Here is a 19,115-nt window from a genome sequence, read left to right on the forward strand (position 1 = left end):
TAAGCAATATATAGTCATTACAGGACGTTTTGTATACCTAACAATCAGCAAAGGGCGGGAGTTTAATCTCGCGATATAATGATTACTCTCGGTAACAGAAGGCTAATTGGAGGACTAGTGCGAGCGTCGTAAATCAACCTATTCTCTCCATCCATACCAGATTCATAAACTCCACCTACCAGGCGTCATCCTGGCTGTTTATTGGCTGTTGAGCTGTCCATCTGGAAGCCGACGTACGAGGTAATGCTGAGATTGGCTGACCTGGTACAGTACGTAGGCGGACGCTGGGTCGCACAGCACAGTAGTGGATCCGGAGCCCAGGAAGGAAAATGGCGTATAGTCAAGGAACAAAGAAGAAAGTGTGCTATTATTATGATGGTAAGGAGGAACACTGTGATATGATGGGGAATGTGGCGGTGACATAGTAAAGGATGGTGTGGAATCAAGCAATTAGGGGGGAATCCAGATGCGTTGCAGGGACTAATGTGGGCGAGGGGGGAACGGGATCACGGACAGGCCGGTGCCGGATGTATAGAGCTGCGGGTCCTCTGACATATATATAGTTACCGCGACTCTTAAGTTCACGGTGTACGGCAGTATAAGAAAGTGCTCCCAGTTTCTATATACTGCACCTATGTACCGTGGGCCTGGACGCAGCTTCTCCAACATGAGCCCAAACGCCCGATTACATGTCGGAGTATGTGTGAGCACAGGCAATATGCATTGACCATTATTTGGGACACAACACGTTAAGTAAAGTAGCCTCGTGAGGAGGACTGCGAGTTAATGTCCTCAACCAGGGTGCTTCCGCTGCAGAGATTCCTCATTTTGAGGGTACATAATACAAATTAGTATGCTTGATTAGCATGAAATTATCTCTGAGTGAAACATCTGCGACATCGAGGTACCCTTGGGGTTTTCTTTTTTTTTAATTTTTTTTTTATTTTTACTCTTGAAGATGAGTCATAGGGGGGTATTCAATTGTTAGGGGGGTTTCCAATTGTTCTGAAATCCTGCCGTGTAAAAACTACTACCGTTATTACGGTAATAGCTGGATTTCAGCTCGCGGCTCAGGGAGCTGCGAGCGGAAATCCAGCGAGAAAATTACAGTAATGTTTTTTCTGTGCACTATTACCTAATAGGACGCAGACCGCGAGATTTTCGGCGTTTCCGCCGACAATTGAATACCCCCTTTAGGGGCATATTCAATTGTTAAAAAATCCTGCGGCGTTAAAACTACTACAGTTAATACGGTAAAATCTAGCTGGATTTCAGCTCGCGGCTCAGGGAGCGGCGAGCTGAAATCCAGCGAGTAAATTACCGTATTATCTGAATTTCTGCGCATGGTTACTGTAATAACGCTAATTGTGCGTGGACCGCAGGATTTTCTGCGATCCCGATGACCAATAAATATGCCCCTTAGAGGTCGTCCCCCCCCCCCCCCTTGTGCAATTCAATTGAAAAAGCGAGAACGCTGCCCCTGCGTGTTAAACATTGTGTTTGTAGGGGAGTGAAGGAGTTTTAATTCGGTCATGTATAATGCAAAAGGCATTTCCATACATTAGATTGCATTACACATTGATAATATCATCATCCGCTATTCATATAGCGCCACTAATTCCGCAGCACTGTACAGAGAACTCGCTCACATCAGTCCCTACCCCATTGGAACTTAGTCTAGATTCCCTAACACGCTCACAGACAGACTAGGGTCATTTTGATAGCAGCCAATTAACCTACTAGTACCCGGAGGAAACCCATGCAAACACGGGGAGAACATACAAACTCCACACAGATAAGGCCATGGTCGGGAATTGAACTCATGACCCCAGTGCTGTGAGGCAGAAGTGTTAACCAATAAGCCACCACATTACGTTACAGTACTTTCTTTAGCATATTTTTAAATTCAACTATTTTTTAATATAGAATCATCTATACCATTTAAAAACACATTGCTACATTCATATTTGTACCAAAAACTTACATAAATATAATTAGTGATTTTTTTTTTTTTTTATGTTTCTTTTATTTCATTATTTTTTCCCAAGAAAATCATCTTACATAAGTTAGGCATTAGTGATAAACATAAGTTAAACTTTTTTTCCACAGTATTACATGATTTCTAATACTTTTCAGAGGTTTTTTATTTTTAACACACCCCAAAGAGGTGCGAGCTAAAACAGCATATTTTCCTGTTTAATGTGCCGCGTTAAAAAAACAATTTTAATAGCTTTTAATGCGGCTGCCTCTCGCACACCCTATACTTTCAGTAGACCTTCTACTGGAGCGCGAGAGGACCGTTTCATAAAAAAAATGAGCGTTAAAAATGGAATTGAATCGTGGTTAAAGTTAACCCGCTTGAAAATGATAAACAGCGTTAAAATTATTTAATGCAGTCCAAAAAAAACAAACTCGCTGACAATTGAATACCCCCCATAAATACTTATATGTATGTTGGATAATACTTATTTGTTTTCCATTTGTCAAATGCTTATAAAATGATTTAAAAGAACCATATCCATTTGTTCAGCAATACACCCCCAAATTATGTTTTTTAAGGCTTTTGTTAAATAATGCAAGTATTATATCATCATCATCAGTTATTTATATAGCGCCACTAATTCCGCAGCGCTGTACAGAGAACTCATTCACATCAGTCCCTGCCCCATTGGAGCTTACAGTCTAAATTCCCTAATATAGACACACACACTCGCACACATATACATACAGACAGGTAGAGACTAGGGTCAATTTTTGATAGCAGCCAATTAACCTATCAGTATGTTTTTGGAGTGTGGGAGGAAACCGGAGCACCCGGAGGAAACCCACGCAAACACAGATAAGGCCATGGTCGGGAATCAAACTCATGACCCCAGTGCTGTGAAGCACAAGTGCTAACCACTAGGCTACTGTGCTGCCCATGCCCATTATATATGAAAGATCTGGTCAAAATGTATTTCTCTTTTTTAATACCGAATGGACACTTTATTGCATTCTTTTATTTAGCCATTATTTACTTGCTGTGTCTAAATACTTCTTCACACGCTGGTACATAGGAGTGGTTAGTAATCGTGGTATATTAATGTTAAGTATTCTTGGTGGACTGAATTGTGTACTGGGCAACAATTTGCTTCAGCCGCTACAACTTGTGAGATTTATTTTTAAATATTACAGATCACTGCTATGTATACCACTAGTAAAGTTTGCTATAAGGCTGTGTTTGTAGTATATATCAAAATTACTATGTTTTAATTATGTGCACTTTAATACATTGTTGGCAGGCACCAGAGATCCATTCCCCTTGGTTATTGTTATGTTACCATACAGGGCACATATTTGATGGCGGGAACACTTCTGTGCAGAGTCAGTAACTGCAGACGTGCACTGTTAGTGTGTAGTGTACTCAGCTCCACCCATCCAACACCATGGTTTATAATATTACAATAGGCACTGTATGAGCACTGCAACCAGTCCTGGCAGTCAATCCAGGCTAGCAGAGGTTCAGCAGCCAGGCATTGCTTTCTCCTAGCTTTTTGAGATGTGTGTGGCCAAATTGCTCATTGATTAGATTATTTGATGGTCATACCAAATGGCTGGATTGCAGTTTCTAGAGGCTGCTTAAATGGACGAAAATGCTGAGGATCCTGTGTAACACGTGACGTTTCATGGCCCTCAAGTCAATTAACATATTGAACATATATTTCCTTATCTCTCTTCACAACGCTATAAATACCCCCAAGTCATGCTCTTCAGGCACAAATTTCAGAGGGACTGCCGTCAATTGTAGATTATAAATTAGTGAAATGTATTCAATGAAGTAGATCGGAAACTTGTATTCACTACCTTTATAGGCTAATGGACCTATCTCTACTCTCCAATAAAACTAGTTAGAGATATTGGCCTCATAGATGACTTGTGATGTGCGTTGGCTGCCCACCTGTGTCTCTCCCCACTTTGCTCATCTGTCTGCACAAAATCCTTCAGGAGCTTCATTATGGAGCTCCAGTAGCAAAGTGACCAATTTAAATAAATCCAAACAGTACATTTACATAATTGCATTACAACCCACATAATTAGGTAAGGAAAACACTAGATGGGTGCCCTGCTCAAAAGAGCTTACATTCTACAGGGGATGTGTGGACTTGAAAAGGGTGACACTATGTGGGGATTAGAGGAGTTGGGAGACATAGTAGGAGGGCTGGTATGGTTGAATAAAAAAAATGAGGTTTAAGGACACACTTGAAGGCTTTGAGACTGTTGAGTTGCCTAATTGGGCCTGGTAGGGAGTTTCTGTGGTTTGAAGTAGCGCAGAAGAAATTCTGAAGGCAGGAGTGGGAAGAGGTAGAAGTTTGAGTTGGATTCTGAAGCAGACACGGAGGTAGTGGCAGATGTAGAGCGATGAGAGGAAAATTAGTTGGGCAGCAGTGTTCAGGACAGATTGAAGTAGGGAGACTAGGAAGAAAGACAGACCAGAGAGGAGAAGTTTACAGTACTCGATGCAAAAGTGTGTGTGTGGATGAGTTTTAGATGCTAGCAGGGTGAGAGAGGTCCTGATCCTGGAGATTTTTCAAAAGTAAAAATGGCAGGATTGGAATTGTGGACTGAATGTGGGGGTTGAAGGAGAGGATGACACCTAGTCGACAGACGTGAAGGACTGGGGAGAGGGTATTGTTAGGAGGCGGGGAGTCGATGTGAGAGAACTCTGGAGAGAGGGAAAACTATTTTTTTCTGTCTTGGATATGTTTAGTTTCAGATGGCGGTGGGACAGTCAAGAGTAGATTGCTGATAGGCAACCAGAGACCTGAAGTAAGGGATTGGGGAGGAGAGGTACAGTTGGGTGTCGTTGGAATAGAGGTGCTATTAGAGGCCAAAAGAGCCAATGAATTCACAAGAGGGAAGAAGTGTAGAGCGAGAAGAGCAGGGGGCCAAGAACAGACCATTGACGGCCGCTGTCGGAGCGGAGGTGGGCGAAAAGACACAAAGGGGCGGTTAAGAAGGTATAAGATAAACCATATAAGGGTAGTCTTGCCAATGGCATGGAGGTTTTGTAAGAAGAGAGAGTGGTCTGGTGTGTTAAACTCTGCAAAGAGGTCTAGAGGGGAGAAATGGCCCTTAGGTTTGGCAGTGAGGAGGTTATTGCGTCTTTGGTGACAGCAGTTTCCGTAAAGTTAACGTTTTGAAATCCAGATTAAAGTTCGTCTAGAAGGGAGAGTAAGGAGAGGAATGTGGTGATGCAATTGTAGACGGCTCGTTCAAGAAGCATGGAGGCAAAAGGGAGGAGAGAGATGGGTTGGTAGTTAGAGAGAGGCAGGATCGAGGGAAGGTTTGTATTTTCTTTTTTTCTTTTTTTTTTTTTTTATATGGGAATGTTTGAATGAGGAGTGACATAAATTGCAGAGATGTGTGATGTGGGAGCAGGAAACAGAAGAGGGATATGAGGAGGACGGATGGGAATGGACTTCGACCGCAGAGGCGGGGCAAAGGGTACAAGTTGGGTAGGCCACAGAGGCGGGTGTGGGTAGAGTGGAGCCTGTAGGGACTGTATTGTGGGTGGAAAAGTTAAATGCAGTAAGAGATGGAGGGAAGGAGCTGAAGAGGGAGTTTAAGGTGGTGAACAGGCAATGGTGTTGGAGAATTGGGAAAAATTTAGTTTTAAAGAAGGACTGTTTATAGAGAAAATGGAGTTAAAGTATAGGAAGTCAGCTGGTAAAGGTGCTATTATAAAGGGAAACATGGCAGGAAATGGTGATGACAGAGGAGAGAAGCAAGTCCAGAGAGATGAAGATGAGTGCTTGGAGGTTGCACTGAATGAGAGTGGTCTTAGGAGAGGGGGATAGGGATATGCTAAAGGAGAAGTGATGATGGTCAAGTATAGGGAAGAGGGAGACAAAATCAAGGTAGTATCCCTTTCAGATGCCAGAGTTTGCCTACTTGGTCTCGGGCAAATTAAATGTATCTAGGCAAATGCAAAATATGTTTCATGGATTATTATCCTTGGCTAGGAAAGCTGTGGCATTGCATTGGTTTTCTTTTACCAAGTTCTGCCATTGACTCAAACTTGGCAATGAGCATTTACATCATAATAAACTAGCTTGCATGGATTGTGGGTAAAGTCTGGCATATCTGTACTGAAAATCATAAAATTGCAGAGATATATAAACGCATTTACTCACTCTTTGGACATTATTGGCTTAGCAGAACCAGAAAGTAAACATGGCACCATTACTTATTTCATCCTTATAATTGGTTACACATACATTTTGCATTGTACATTTTTGCAAATAACACTGTCATAAGTACAGTTTTTAAATACTTTGGTTTCTATCAACAAATTCTTATGTTAATTTTTTATTTTGCTATGTGCGCACAGTAAAATTCTATATTGGAAAATGAGTTAAAGGGAAGTGATCAGAAATAAGTGTACAGTGTAACATTATATGCACTGAAATTTCAGTTGTCTTATAGGAAAGAAATGCATAGCTTTGATTTATATTTTTTTATGTCTATTGTTTGGACAGTACTTCTATTCTGAAGGTGTTAGATGTTCAGTGCTGTCATTTTAAAAGAACTGTCAACATTTTAAAAAAATTGGCAACCTGAAATAAAAGGCTAGTTCTAACAACATTTCATACTTGATGTAGGTTTCATTTAACATTATTGTTGGTTTGCGTTGGTAATCCACTGTTTCTGTGCCTTAATCATTTTTGTGGCCTTTTACTAATAATTTTATTTTTTTATTTTTACAGGGGATGTTGGCAACTATTATTATGGGCAGGGGCATCCCATGAAGCCTCATAGAATTCGTATGACTCACAATCTACTTCTTAACTATGGGCTGTACCGCAAGATGGAGATCTACGTAAGATTTGGGTGTATTGGATGCACACAGTTGGGTCTGATTTTAAGTTTAATATAACTTGTCCAGATGACTGTTACACTTTTCTTTTCCACATATCAAAGGAGGCACTGGAACCTTAGTGTTAGAGGCGCAGCCGGAGGTGTGTACTTTAAGAATCTTACACACAGTGTGAAATCCTCCCCCTCTGTATCACCCATAAACTGCTGGGAAGCCATTGCTTATAAGTGCCCACAGGAAAGTATGCTTTGGAGCTGTGCTGCTTATGAGCGTTTAGGATTATTTATCTTATTTTTGTTACATTATGCTGGGAGATAAGAGTCTTAAGTATCTGGTGCTGGGAACGGTCACAGGTGAAGGGCTGGCTTGGCACTTCTGACATTGAATTGTTGTCTTCTGATCTTTTCTCATTGTGAAAAGCTTATCTATCAGAAACAGAGACCACAGTTGCTCCTCTGTCTTGTGGAAAGGATGTTATAGAGTGTAATTTTGGGAATTTCCAAGGGTTGGTATGTCTTTCTGTGATGGCTTGGTCACTTTGATAGTTTCACTCTCTATATTCTGACTGTACTACAGTTGTTCCCCCTGTTTCCTCCTCTTCTCTCTCTCTCTCTCTCTCTCTCTCTCTCTCTCTCTTCCCCTCCCCCCCCCCCCCCCCCCTTGTCATGTCAGATAAAAGTAGTAGTAGCCTGGTGGGGCAATGTCCGTTTTTTAATTTTTACCTGTTAAAAATGTCAGCCGAAAATATTGAATGGAGCCCTGTATGTGGTATGTGAGATTGGCTGCACCACCAATCTAGCAGAGCCAGCCCGGGACATGTCATTGGTCCAGTTTATTTATTGCAGAGATTAATCTGCTCACAGCACGTCCCAGGTTGGTGCTTCAGGATACCATTCCTTTGGTCTCTACTCTCACACTTTCAGGTAATGAACCTGTTCAGGTGTGTGTTAGCCATGTGCTGTACCCTCCTACGTCCTCTGAGGAGCTTTCTTGGTTTCAGACCCTTGCGAGGTCTGTTCAGGGCTTAGTGAAGGTTCCATCATCTTTGGAAAGGATTTTAGAGTCTTCAGCAAGCCTCAAAGGCCAGTCCTTCAGTGGCCCACTCATGTAAATGCACAAACTTTGAGTTTTACTCTCAGGAGGAATGTGAATTAGCTGAAGATTCAAACTTAGATGTGGATTCTTTTAGGAGGCAGGGCATGGAAGATTTTTTGAGTGCAGTGCGACAGGTCCTTAGCATTCAGGCCTGAAGAGCCAGTTGCTTTTCTGTTGAAAAGAAAAGTTTTTGTTTTTTTTGTTTTGGTTTTTACTACTTCCCAGCTTGAAGATTTGCTTTGTGAATCAAGCGTGACAGAAGGTTTCAGGTCTACCATAGGCTATAGATACTTTATGCTCTCCTGAGTGACGATTCAGAAAAATGGGAGCCTCCTCCTAAAATGGATGTCCCCGTAGCTTGTCAAAGACTACAACAATTTCAGTATGGCTATTAAAAATGGTCATAAAAGTGGGTAATTAACAACCAGAATTCAAACCTGATGCACTCCCAGGAAATGTTTTTTTTTCCTAGTGCTCAACAGCAGACTCATGCTTGCCGAAAGGCAAGATTCTGTCACTTCAGACTAATAAAGGCTTTTGGCTCTGAGATGGAGGTTGATTTTTAAAATCTGTGAAGGTCTTGGGTAACATAGTCTAATGTTTTGAGGCGGTGTAGTTTTGCACATTTCCACTCAAAGGCATTGCAGATCTATCGTAATAAACAAGTCAGACCATCACTTGTTCAGCTAGTTCATGCTGTCTCCAAAAGTGTCAGTTACTCCTTTGGCTTAGTGTCAACAACCTTAATATGGGTCGTTCAATTGCTATTTGGGACTGGACAATCGTTACAATGGATACCCGCATTCAGATATAGGGGGTGGGGCTATTGCTCTTTAGCATGGTCTTCTAGAACTTTGGTCTTGACGTCAGTACTCCTCATCAATGTAATATAAGAGTGGTGTTAAATGTTCTAGCTAAAGGACAGCCTCTTGTTATGAGGAAAGGCCTTAAAAGTTGTCTAACAATGCCACAGCTGTTGCATGCATCTACCACCAAGGAGGCACCAGGCTTCCGGAGAATAAAAGTAAACCACCAGGTTATTAGAATGGGTGCAACAAAATGTTCCAGTAATCACAGCGGTGTTCATTGCAGGGGAGGAAAACTAGGAAGCACACTTTCTCAGCAGGCACACCCTACACCCTGGAGAATGAACACTTTACCCAGAGGGGTTTTTACAGATTGTGAACAAATAAAGGCCCACTGGATGTCTATATGATGGCATCTCTTGAATGACAGAGGTGGAGTGGTACTGCTTGAGGACAAGGTATTTGAATTCTGGTAAACTCCATACTGGCTCGATTTTATCTTTAGCTAAAGTGCTGGTTAACTCCTACAGTGATGTCCCCAAGCATTCTATAAAAGTTGTACATGTGATCTCCGGTCTGTCCAAGAAGGTCGTTGTACACGGCATGACAGCAGGCCCTTCATGGTCTGCCTCTAAGATACTACCTGTTAAGCCAAGTACCTTTTAATCAAAAGTTAGTATGGTTGGCTTTAACGGCGTGGCTGTTGAAGCCATGTGTCTTAAGGCTAAGGTCTTTCTGACAGCATGGTTCAGACCAGTTTAAGGCTAGAAAACTGCTTTTGGCTAAAATAAAAAGTTTCAAAGTAGGAAAGACTTATATCTTAGTATGAGATGAAGCTCAAGAAGGTATTTCATACCTCTTTTAAATTAACCCGACCTCTTCGTTTTTTGCAGTGTGTGGTGTTTTTTTTTGTTTTTTTGGGGGGTTTTTTTTTTTTTTGTTTAAGTTTTTGAATCTCTTCTTTTCTGTGGTGTTTGGTTAGTGATAGCATGAAAACTAATTCCCAGCAGACATGGTGATATAGAGGGTGGCAGGATTTCTGACTTTGTGTCAGATTATTATAGTGCCAAACTGCTGGCTCTGCTTCAGTATCACCAAGGTTACTGTGTCTCCCAATGGATATAGTAAAAAAAAAATTAATGTAAGTACAAAATCCTGTTTGTGTGTGTCTGGTGGTTGTTTGTTGTTTTTGTTTTTCTTTCTTTGTTTAATACTTTCGGTCCAGCAACTAATGACCTGTGTTTAATACCTTTATAATGGTCCTTTAATAATGTTGCTAAATACTACACTGAAGCATAGTATCAAAGTGTGTTTGACTTTGTTTCTGGGGGAAGTCAATGGTCTAAGATAGGCAACAAGTAGAATGTGCTCCACCTAACATTTGAATGGTTCAGCACAAATAGTATTATTAGCAGACAGATGTTTCATGCAGGAGAATAAATGAACTATGGTGGCACAAAGACAGAGAATTGAAGATAATCATATTCATACCTTCAGCCTAGGTCAAGACTGGAAAAAAAATATATTTTGTGACTTTTGAACAGCAGGCACCATGTAGACTGAACACAAACCATTGTTTAGCTCTATTAACATTGTTGCTCAAGCCTAATAATAGTAGGGAATTATCAAGTACCTTTTTTTTTTTTTTTTAAAGAATATTTTATGGTTTAAACCAGTGGTTTCCAAACTTTCTCAGGTTGAGGCACGCTTAGGGTCTCCATAGTTTTTCCAAGGCACCCCTAAGCCAAAATAATTACCAGGTAGTCCCGGTTTTTAAGAAGTTGGGTCAAAATAATGTAATAAGTATTTAGGCCCTTTCATCATACCACCGCACCGTTTCACAATATCACTCTGTGCCTCTTGACTTTATGTGCTTTCAGCAGTATTACACTTATATTTCAATTATCCTTTTACTGTTAGCGGCTGTTTAGGTTGTTAACATTAAATTAGGTGATCTGTTTGGTAAGTGAAGCTTGAAATGGTCCGCACACTAATGTAATTGTGACTGCTTTCACTTGCCTTTAGACAGGCAGTGCAGGAATCTGTCCCTCTTCCCTTATGAAAATGTAATTTTGTTTACATCTTTGATTGCCACTAGCAGTATGCAGGGAGAACCAAATGTGGACACAGTTAAAACTCTGATGCCCATTGTGTGTTATGCAATACTTGTTACTGAATATCTTTCTTTTTATCCGATCAGAGACCTCACAAAGCTAATGCAGAAGAGATGACTAAATATCACAGTGATGATTACATAAAATTTCTACGCTCCATTCGGCCAGACAACATGTCAGAATACAGCAAGCAGATGCAAAGGTGTAAGTGTCTATGTCATAGGATTTGTCAAGCCCTGGCTTGAAACATAAGATGTACATAACCAGTGTACCTTTAAAAAAAACAAAATATGCTGGTAATTCCATGTTGGGAAGCATTTTCAGAGGGAGTGTATGCACACTTCCCTGGTTCCTTTTAAAGATCCTGCTGGCTTATAGTCCTGAACTATACATTATTTTATCAACCACTGTTGAGCTCCTAATAAGAATAGGAAATGGTTTATTTCTTGATGAGGGGCAATCTGTGTACAACCACAAATACTTTGCTTTTTCTCTTATTACAGTTAATGTAGGAGAGGACTGTCCTGTATTTGATGGACTCTTTGAGTTTTGCCAGTTGTCAGCAGGGGGCTCTGTAGGTGAGTATTTAAGTCAGTGCTGGCTAATGGTATATTTTTTAATATTTTTTTTTTTTTTATATAATCCTTATTTGTGTTACTGTGGCATTGAAACATTTCTCAGCTTGTCATGAACTTATCACCATGTCATCTTTAATTCATTTGTTTTAAACAAACCTTTTTTTTTCTCATGGATTCTATGTTTGTTTTGTTGGCAGCAAGCTCCGTTAAGTTAAACAAGCAGCAAACGGATATCGCTGTAAACTGGGCAGGTGGACTTCATCACGCTAAAAAATCTGAGGCCTCTGGGTTTTGTTACGTCAATGACATTGTGCTTGCCATTCTGGAACTGTTAAAGTATGTATGCAGTTTAATGCCTTTATCTCTGCCTAACTGTGACTGGCATATAATTTTTCTCTTACAATGCTTTTGCTCTTATTCAGGTATCACCAGAGAGTACTGTACATTGATATTGATATTCACCATGGTGATGGTGTGGAGGAGGCCTTTTACACTACCGACAGAGTCATGACTGTTTCTTTTCATAAGTATGGAGAATATTTTCCAGGCACTGGGGATTTGAGGGTGAGTTTAATAAACCACAACTTACAGCATTTTTAAACAAGTAAAGGTAGTTGCTGAGCAACTTTTTGGCCAATATTGGAGACTTAGCCTATTATTAATGGCGTCGGGTGAGGCTGATGTAAGCAGGGGAAGATGCATTGCTCTCTGGATTGGCTGTCACCCTTTGCTGTAACATTTATAGTCTTTTTCAATGAAGGATGCATAAATGAGTATACCCATTTGCTGTGCTAGATTTTCCAGTTTCTTGGGAAAATATAATGTATTTTCATTAATAATACTCATGAATTGCTGTTTGGGGTTTTTTTTATTTTTTTTAGGATATTGGAGCTGGGAAGGGTAAATACTATGCGGTAAACTACCCACTGCGAGATGGTATTGATGATGAGTCCTATGAAGCCATTTTCAAACCAGTAAGTTCCCCTTTGATTGTTTGTAATAGAAAATTCTGTCAATGTTTGATTTATGCTTTTAGTCTCCTCCTGTTTTTACAAATTTCTTCCTGTGTCTACCAGGTTATGACCAAGGTTATGGAGATGTACCAGCCAAGTGCAGTGGTTTTGCAGTGTGGTGCAGACTCGCTGTCTGGGGACAGACTTGGTTGCTTTAATCTGACTATAAAAGGTGAGTTACTTTTTGCTCTGAAATCTTTATACTAATCTAATTGGAGTGCAGTTACTGGAAAGTGTTGGTAATTCCACAAAACCATAGACTTTATCTTTAGGACAATGAATGATCAACAATCAGAGTTTTGTGAGAAGTGGCAAAAGGATTTCTTGTAGGTCATGGTTGTGTAACTAGTAGGAAATGTGAACTCAATGTCTCTTAATCGGTATAATTTTTGCAGAATTTGTGCCACTGCGGTCCATGTGTTACCTGCCCAATGCCTTCTCTCTTAGGGTGTTTGTGGGAGGGGGAGGGGGGGGGGGTTGGTTTCTCGTATTCTCTACATTTTAGCTGAATACTAAATGGTGCTGACATAACAATTGATAAACTGATGTAGTATGCAATTTTTCTGGCTTTGGTAAGGTTTAGAAAAGAGTGACTGAATTGTCTAGTGCGTTAAACAAATATTGGATGATAAAACTTGCTAATGAACTGATGCTTGTTTTTTAGGACATGCTAAGTGTGTGGAGTTTATGAAGACTTTCAACCTTCCATTGTTGATGCTGGGCGGTGGTGGCTACACGATCAGAAATGTGGCTCGTTGTTGGACGTTTGAGACCGCTGTGGCACTGGACACGGAGATCCCCAATGGTCAGTATATCTACTCTCTCCGTGAGGCAGTTTTTTTCAAAGGGCATAACCTAACTCCCCACAGAGATCTACTTTAACATTCTTGGCACACTTCAGGCATCTTATTAGCATAATAGTCAAAGTGGTTGAGTACTGAGTGGTGCTGTTCTCTATTATGGTTTACTGAAACTATTTGGTTTCAGATATCTGAGCATCAAACTATTACTGCTATTCACTTTTGTAGTCTGCTGAATTATATGAAAGTGCCCACAATGTGATTATAAATTCTCCACTAATTTTAAGGGGATAGTGTTCTCCCCAGAAAATGTTGCCATTCGGATGGCATTAAGAAATAGCCAAGTGGGGGCAATGTAATACATTGCAATAATATTGAAAAATGTTGAAGGTTATTGGCCACATCTGCCAGGACTGGGCAGATTCGTGGTCAATGGTCTAACACACACTGCTGGTTTCAGTGCTCATACAGTGCTTGTTATAATAGGAGAAACAACGGTTTATTCTATTATAATAGGCTTCTGTTGGGCTCAAAGAGCCGGGTGGCAAATAAAAACAGCCGGGTGGAGCATCTGGGAAATAGGTGCTGGGGAAATAAAACACAAAACATTACACAGTACAAATACTAGCTACTCATTTCTCACAAGTCCAAGTGCTATCACATTTGGTGTGCCACATATCTCTGCACCAGTGAATAAAGCTATATTGTTTACATTGGTATACTTTTTAAAGGGAATATCCACTTTTATGGTAAATAACTAGCTACCAAAGTATATCTAACATATGTCTTACCTTGTGTGATGCAATTCCATCTTTGATGTGCCAGACATAGGCAGCCTTCTACCGGCAGGTTAGACGAGACCTTTTTAAAGGACTAGTTTGAATGGTTATTTGCACTAGCAAACAATTCAAAAGAAGTCTTATATTTGCAACATAGTCTATTTTGCAAATAAACTAAAAATCTGTTTTATGCCTAAAGTTGAATGTCTTTCCTTTAGTTATTGCAGCATGGCCTGTATGTAAAGGAACATTTTAAGCTGACTGACCATATTCATGAAAGACACTTCATTCAAGTATGACAAGACACTACAGTGTTTTAACTGGGCAGATGTTTAATGGTTGGAAGCAATAATTGAGTTATCTGATATACATAATGTATTAGTATGCCTAGAAATTGTCTATTCACACTATACAGCCATATATTGTGTTACAAGTTTCCACAAGAGGGCGTCTTTTTAATGGCAAAAACCTGATTATGGTAACTACATGTGTATAGTGGGTATTTTGATAGGCTGGTGTAACCTGTTGCTTTTCGCTCTCCAGAGCTTCCATACAATGACTACTTTGAATACTTTGGTCCTGACTTCAAACTCCACATTAGTCCTTCTAACATGACAAACCAGAACACAAATGAGTACCTGGAGAAGATCAAGTGAGTAATTTTAGCATAAGACAATGTGCTCTCTTTTAAGCATAAACTAAAACATAAGTGACACTGTTTGATGGTTTGTGGCTTGTTTTCAGGCAGCGGCTGTTTGAGAACTTGCGCATGCTTCCTCATGCGCCAGGAGTCCAGATGCAGACCAGCCCTGGGCACTCTGTGCATGATGATAGTGGTGATGAAGATGAGGAGGATCCAGACAAACGCATTTCCAGTAAGAAGTTACTAACTTACTAAACATAAGAGTATACCAAGCTGTAATGCAAGTATTGACTGCTCACATCCTAATGTTTGGGTTTTTTTGCAGTTCGATCTTCAGATAAGAGGATTGCTTGTGATGAAGAATTCTCAGATTCAGAAGACGAAGGTGAAGGGGGGCGCAGGAATGTCACCAACTTCAAAAAAGCAAAGCGTGCCAAAACAGAGGAGGAAAAAGATGGAGAAGATAAAAAAGGTGAAGGAAATGATTTCTACCCTGTCGGGCAACTTACTGCAAAGTGAATTTGTCACACTGCGTGAAAATGAAATAGCACTTATCCAAACTCTGCAGCTTGTTGCATTAAGTGATGAGGCAATGCATAATCGAGAAATGAGGATAACTGTACCCTCTTTTCAATGAAAATGGATCTGAAGTAATATATTTTATGCTGTCATTGATAAAAATATTGGCACCCTTGCCCTTTTTTCAAATAGCTCACAATTGCTAAAACATGAGATGAAATTAATGACACTAATTGGTCTCCATAAATCTTTCTCTGTTACTATACACAACCTTTTGGTTTTGGTTCTGAATTTAATACTGTATATCCTTATCAGAAAATGGACCTCCTACCATATACCCCCATTTCATTGAGTTGGCGATGGATGGTGCCAATACTGTAGTTAGTACCTTGTATGTGAAGGTCAGCTTCACTCTATTTGGCAGTTGATCAAGGTGCTTTCTCCCCAGACGAACAATCCAGAGCTGCAATCTTTGATCAAGTTTTCTCTATCTAGGAAGGTTGGCTTTAACCTAATATTATGTACGATGGAAAAGGGAAAATCCTTGATTTGTAGCCTTGAGATTGTCTATGATCGATTACAATGTTCTGTCTTTTCAGACAATTCTCTGGCTTTCTTTCTTTTCTCTGTTCTCATTGCAGTACACAGTGACACAAAATAGGGAGACGAGTCCTTTTATCTATTCAAGTTTGGTTATTGATTTTATATAGCAGGTACCTGCTACTCGCCAAGTGCATGTTTAGTTCATAAGAAGAATTATTCCTGACTACTAAAAGGTGCCAATAATTTTGTCTGGTTAAGGATTTCTGTGTGGAATCAGCTACAACTTAGTACATTTTTCATCATTTTGTGTTGCCATGCAAACCTAAGAAACACAAAATATTTTTTAATTTCAACAATTTTCTGGTGCATTAGAAAACTAAGGTTGCCAATTTTTTGGGATACGATTGTACATAATGCTTTTTCTACGTGAAGGGTTGTGCTACTTGTGTGACCTCAATGCTCGATCATTAAAGATGTGTTGGCATGTTGGTAACCAACATAGGACATGTTACTTTGTCAGTATCACTGTCCTATTGTGGGTATGGTCATAAGCAAAGATAACTAGATTGCTGACAAATCCCAACATTAGTGCCATGTTGCCAGAACCATTGCCAATGCAACACTGCTGTAACAAAATGCCATCCACCATAACATTTGACAATTAATTTAATTGGCTTCTGTATTTTAACATTCTATTAATATATAATGTTTAAGACACTGACACTATGTCAACTATGCAGCTGCTCTTCTATTTAGAAGTCCTCAATCCACCAGGTGGAATGTTAGAGCTTTGTATATATGATGTGTAGAAGAGCGGCAGTGTACTTGACATCGCCTCATAGTCTTAATCATCAGTGTTCTCCCCAGAAAATTTTGTCAGCCAGCTGACCTTAAGAAGTAGGGGCATTCTAATACTTTGCAATAATATTGAAAAATGTTGGAGGTTATTATCCACACCTGCCAGGACTGGTGGTCACTGGCTATAGTGCCTGCTAAAACTGGAGAAACAATGGGTTGTTCTATATAATAGGACTCTGTTTGACTCAAAGAGCCGGGTGATGAGTAAAAACGGCTCCCCAGCACCCGGGAAATAGGTGCTGGGGAGGGCACTGAACATTATACATTAATAAAATGATGCGCTGAACATTATACATTAATAAAATGAGATGGATAGATATTTATATTATTTTTCATCCTTCCTATCCTATTTATGTCCTGCTCGATTGCACTATAACGTGACAGGGCTTAAACATCCACAATAAAAAGCAGCTTTTTCAAAGCTTTTGACAGATTAGTTCCACCTTTTGTGCCATGTTTTAGCACCTAAACAGCAGCGGATACTTTACATATGACATGCGCTAGCATTGGAGCACTGAAACAAGTGATCTGACGCTGCTGAGTTGCAGTAGAGCTACTACTGGGAAAATTAAAAACGATGGACTTTTTTTGAGAGGGGCGTTTATGTAAATTGTCTGTCACCTTGTTAGGTTTGTGGTTGGACTTTGCCCATAGTCTTGTGGTCCTTCATTGCTGTTATTTGCAGTCTGCTAATAAATTGTTTAATTTGCAGACATCAAAGAGGAGGAGAAGCTAAAAGATGAGAAGACAGAGGCTAAACGGTAGGAATTAAGTTTTTATTACAAATGAAACTGGTGATACAGAGAATTGAGTGTCTCATGCAATTGGATGTTTATACATCAACTGTGTGTTGATTTATATTCTGGTATTTGCTGTATTCTTGTAAAAATACATTTCTGCTACACCTACAATGTTCATAACATACCTCTATTCCTTGTAACTTCCCACAGGGTAAAAGAGGAGACCAAAACTGCTTGATCCTCCGTTTGGTGGGGGACCACATCCCAAGACCAAGTGATCCTCATGGTCTTATATTTTATATATGCCTTGTACAGTGACCCTTATATAAAATATAAAGACCTACATGGGCTAAATTATTTCTATCCCACTGGTTGCGGAGGGAAGATAAAACCGGAAGAAGGTGCTTTCCTTTCCTGCTTGTTCATATATTTGTTTTAGGCATTAAATCTGTGCCCCACTCTCCAACCTACGTGGTTTATTCCCAGTTCTCCCTCCATACAAGATGCCCATTTCAGCTACATTTTCTCCTTAAGTGAAGGAACTTTAGTACAGTATATTATGTCTGCAACTAACTGTCCTGACTCTACTGGGGTACACTCTAATGTTGACTGTTCTGCTTGCATGCATTGGGGAGGCATGTACACCTGATGCTCCAGATTCATGGGGTAAGAGGGAGGGAGAACCCACTCGTTGTCCAGTGGGGGACTATATATTGTCAAGGGATAGGCACGTCCCCACTTTCCCAACAATCTTCAGGGATTCCCTGTTTGGGTAATGCTGCTAAATCCTCTCTCCCATTATATGTTATGAAGCAGACCTTTTAAGAGATTGGAAAACCTGGGCAGCCTTTACATGTTACCTCAAGGGGGTTGCTATATGGGTTTCTAATTTAACATTACTGTGGCAGTAGAGGGGTTTATGGAGGTGATAAATGGGGTTTATATTTTATTTTTTTGTGATTGGGTTTTTGGGGAATATTTTGGAGGGGTTTTTTGTTTTGTTTTTTTTATGGTTAAGTTGTGACGAAACTTTGTAATAAAACCTTATACCACAGACTGGTGTTCTTGCACATACTTCCCTTTCTAAATATAAACTTGTCTTTGCATTTAAAATAGCAATTTAGCAGCTTTCTTTTTATTTAGATAGATATATATCTATATCAGTTCTCTAGAACCTTGCATGGCTTATTTATTTCTGACCGATTTTTAGAAAAACGTTTTCTGCATTTGCTGAATGACTTAGGAATTATTTAAATGTAGCTGATAGTCTGAATAGAAGTTCCTAAGCTCATGATCATCCCGAACCACTATACTAAAAGGTGGAAGTTTACACACAGTTTCTCAGAAGCACATTGAGAATACTCCTGCTAATATATTTAATGTTCACACTCAGTAACTGATATTTATAGCCAGATGATTGGCTAAAACTTCATGCTGGAATGGATAAATGTCAATATAGAAGAAACTATATCTCTGTAAAACAAGTTAATGTAATATCTGAAGAAGCAGCATATAAGTAAACATATGTTTAATGTGCAATTGTGTGTAGATGACATGCTGTTAAAAGACTGTCACACATTGACAACCTCCGAACACTCAAAATGTAAACACTGGAGGACTCCATGAACAAGTTGGGGGTTGTGTAGTGGTTGTGATCACAACCCAACTTATGGTTTACCAATCAGAAAAGGGGCATGTTTTCCAACCTGTCATGCTGGTCTACAGAAAAAGAAATACAGATTCATATATAAAATATATAATACAAAAAATA

At 39.8% G+C, this 19,115-nt stretch overlaps 1 protein-coding gene across 1 annotated transcript; it reads left to right on the forward strand.

Annotated features, from left to right (window-relative positions):
• Window positions 1–270: 270 nt before the first annotated feature.
• HDAC1 (histone deacetylase 1) lies at window positions 271–18,398 on the forward strand. The gene is made up of 14 exons (XM_075195219.1): window positions 271–378; window positions 6,747–6,859; window positions 10,958–11,075; window positions 11,375–11,449; window positions 11,647–11,785; window positions 11,872–12,013; window positions 12,331–12,423; window positions 12,526–12,634; window positions 13,127–13,267; window positions 14,585–14,693; window positions 14,786–14,916; window positions 15,010–15,156; window positions 17,317–17,365; window positions 17,555–18,398. The coding sequence occupies exons 1-14, from the start codon at window positions 330–332 to the stop codon at window positions 17,580–17,582; spliced, it is 1,443 nt and encodes a 480-aa protein (XP_075051320.1). The 5' UTR covers window positions 271–329; the 3' UTR covers window positions 17,583–18,398.
• Window positions 18,399–19,115: the final 717 nt, after the last annotated feature.

The sequence above is a fragment of the Mixophyes fleayi genome, chromosome 2 (genome assembly GCF_038048845.1).
Source record: "Mixophyes fleayi isolate aMixFle1 chromosome 2, aMixFle1.hap1, whole genome shotgun sequence".
NCBI lineage: Eukaryota > Metazoa > Chordata > Amphibia > Anura > Limnodynastidae > Mixophyes > Mixophyes fleayi.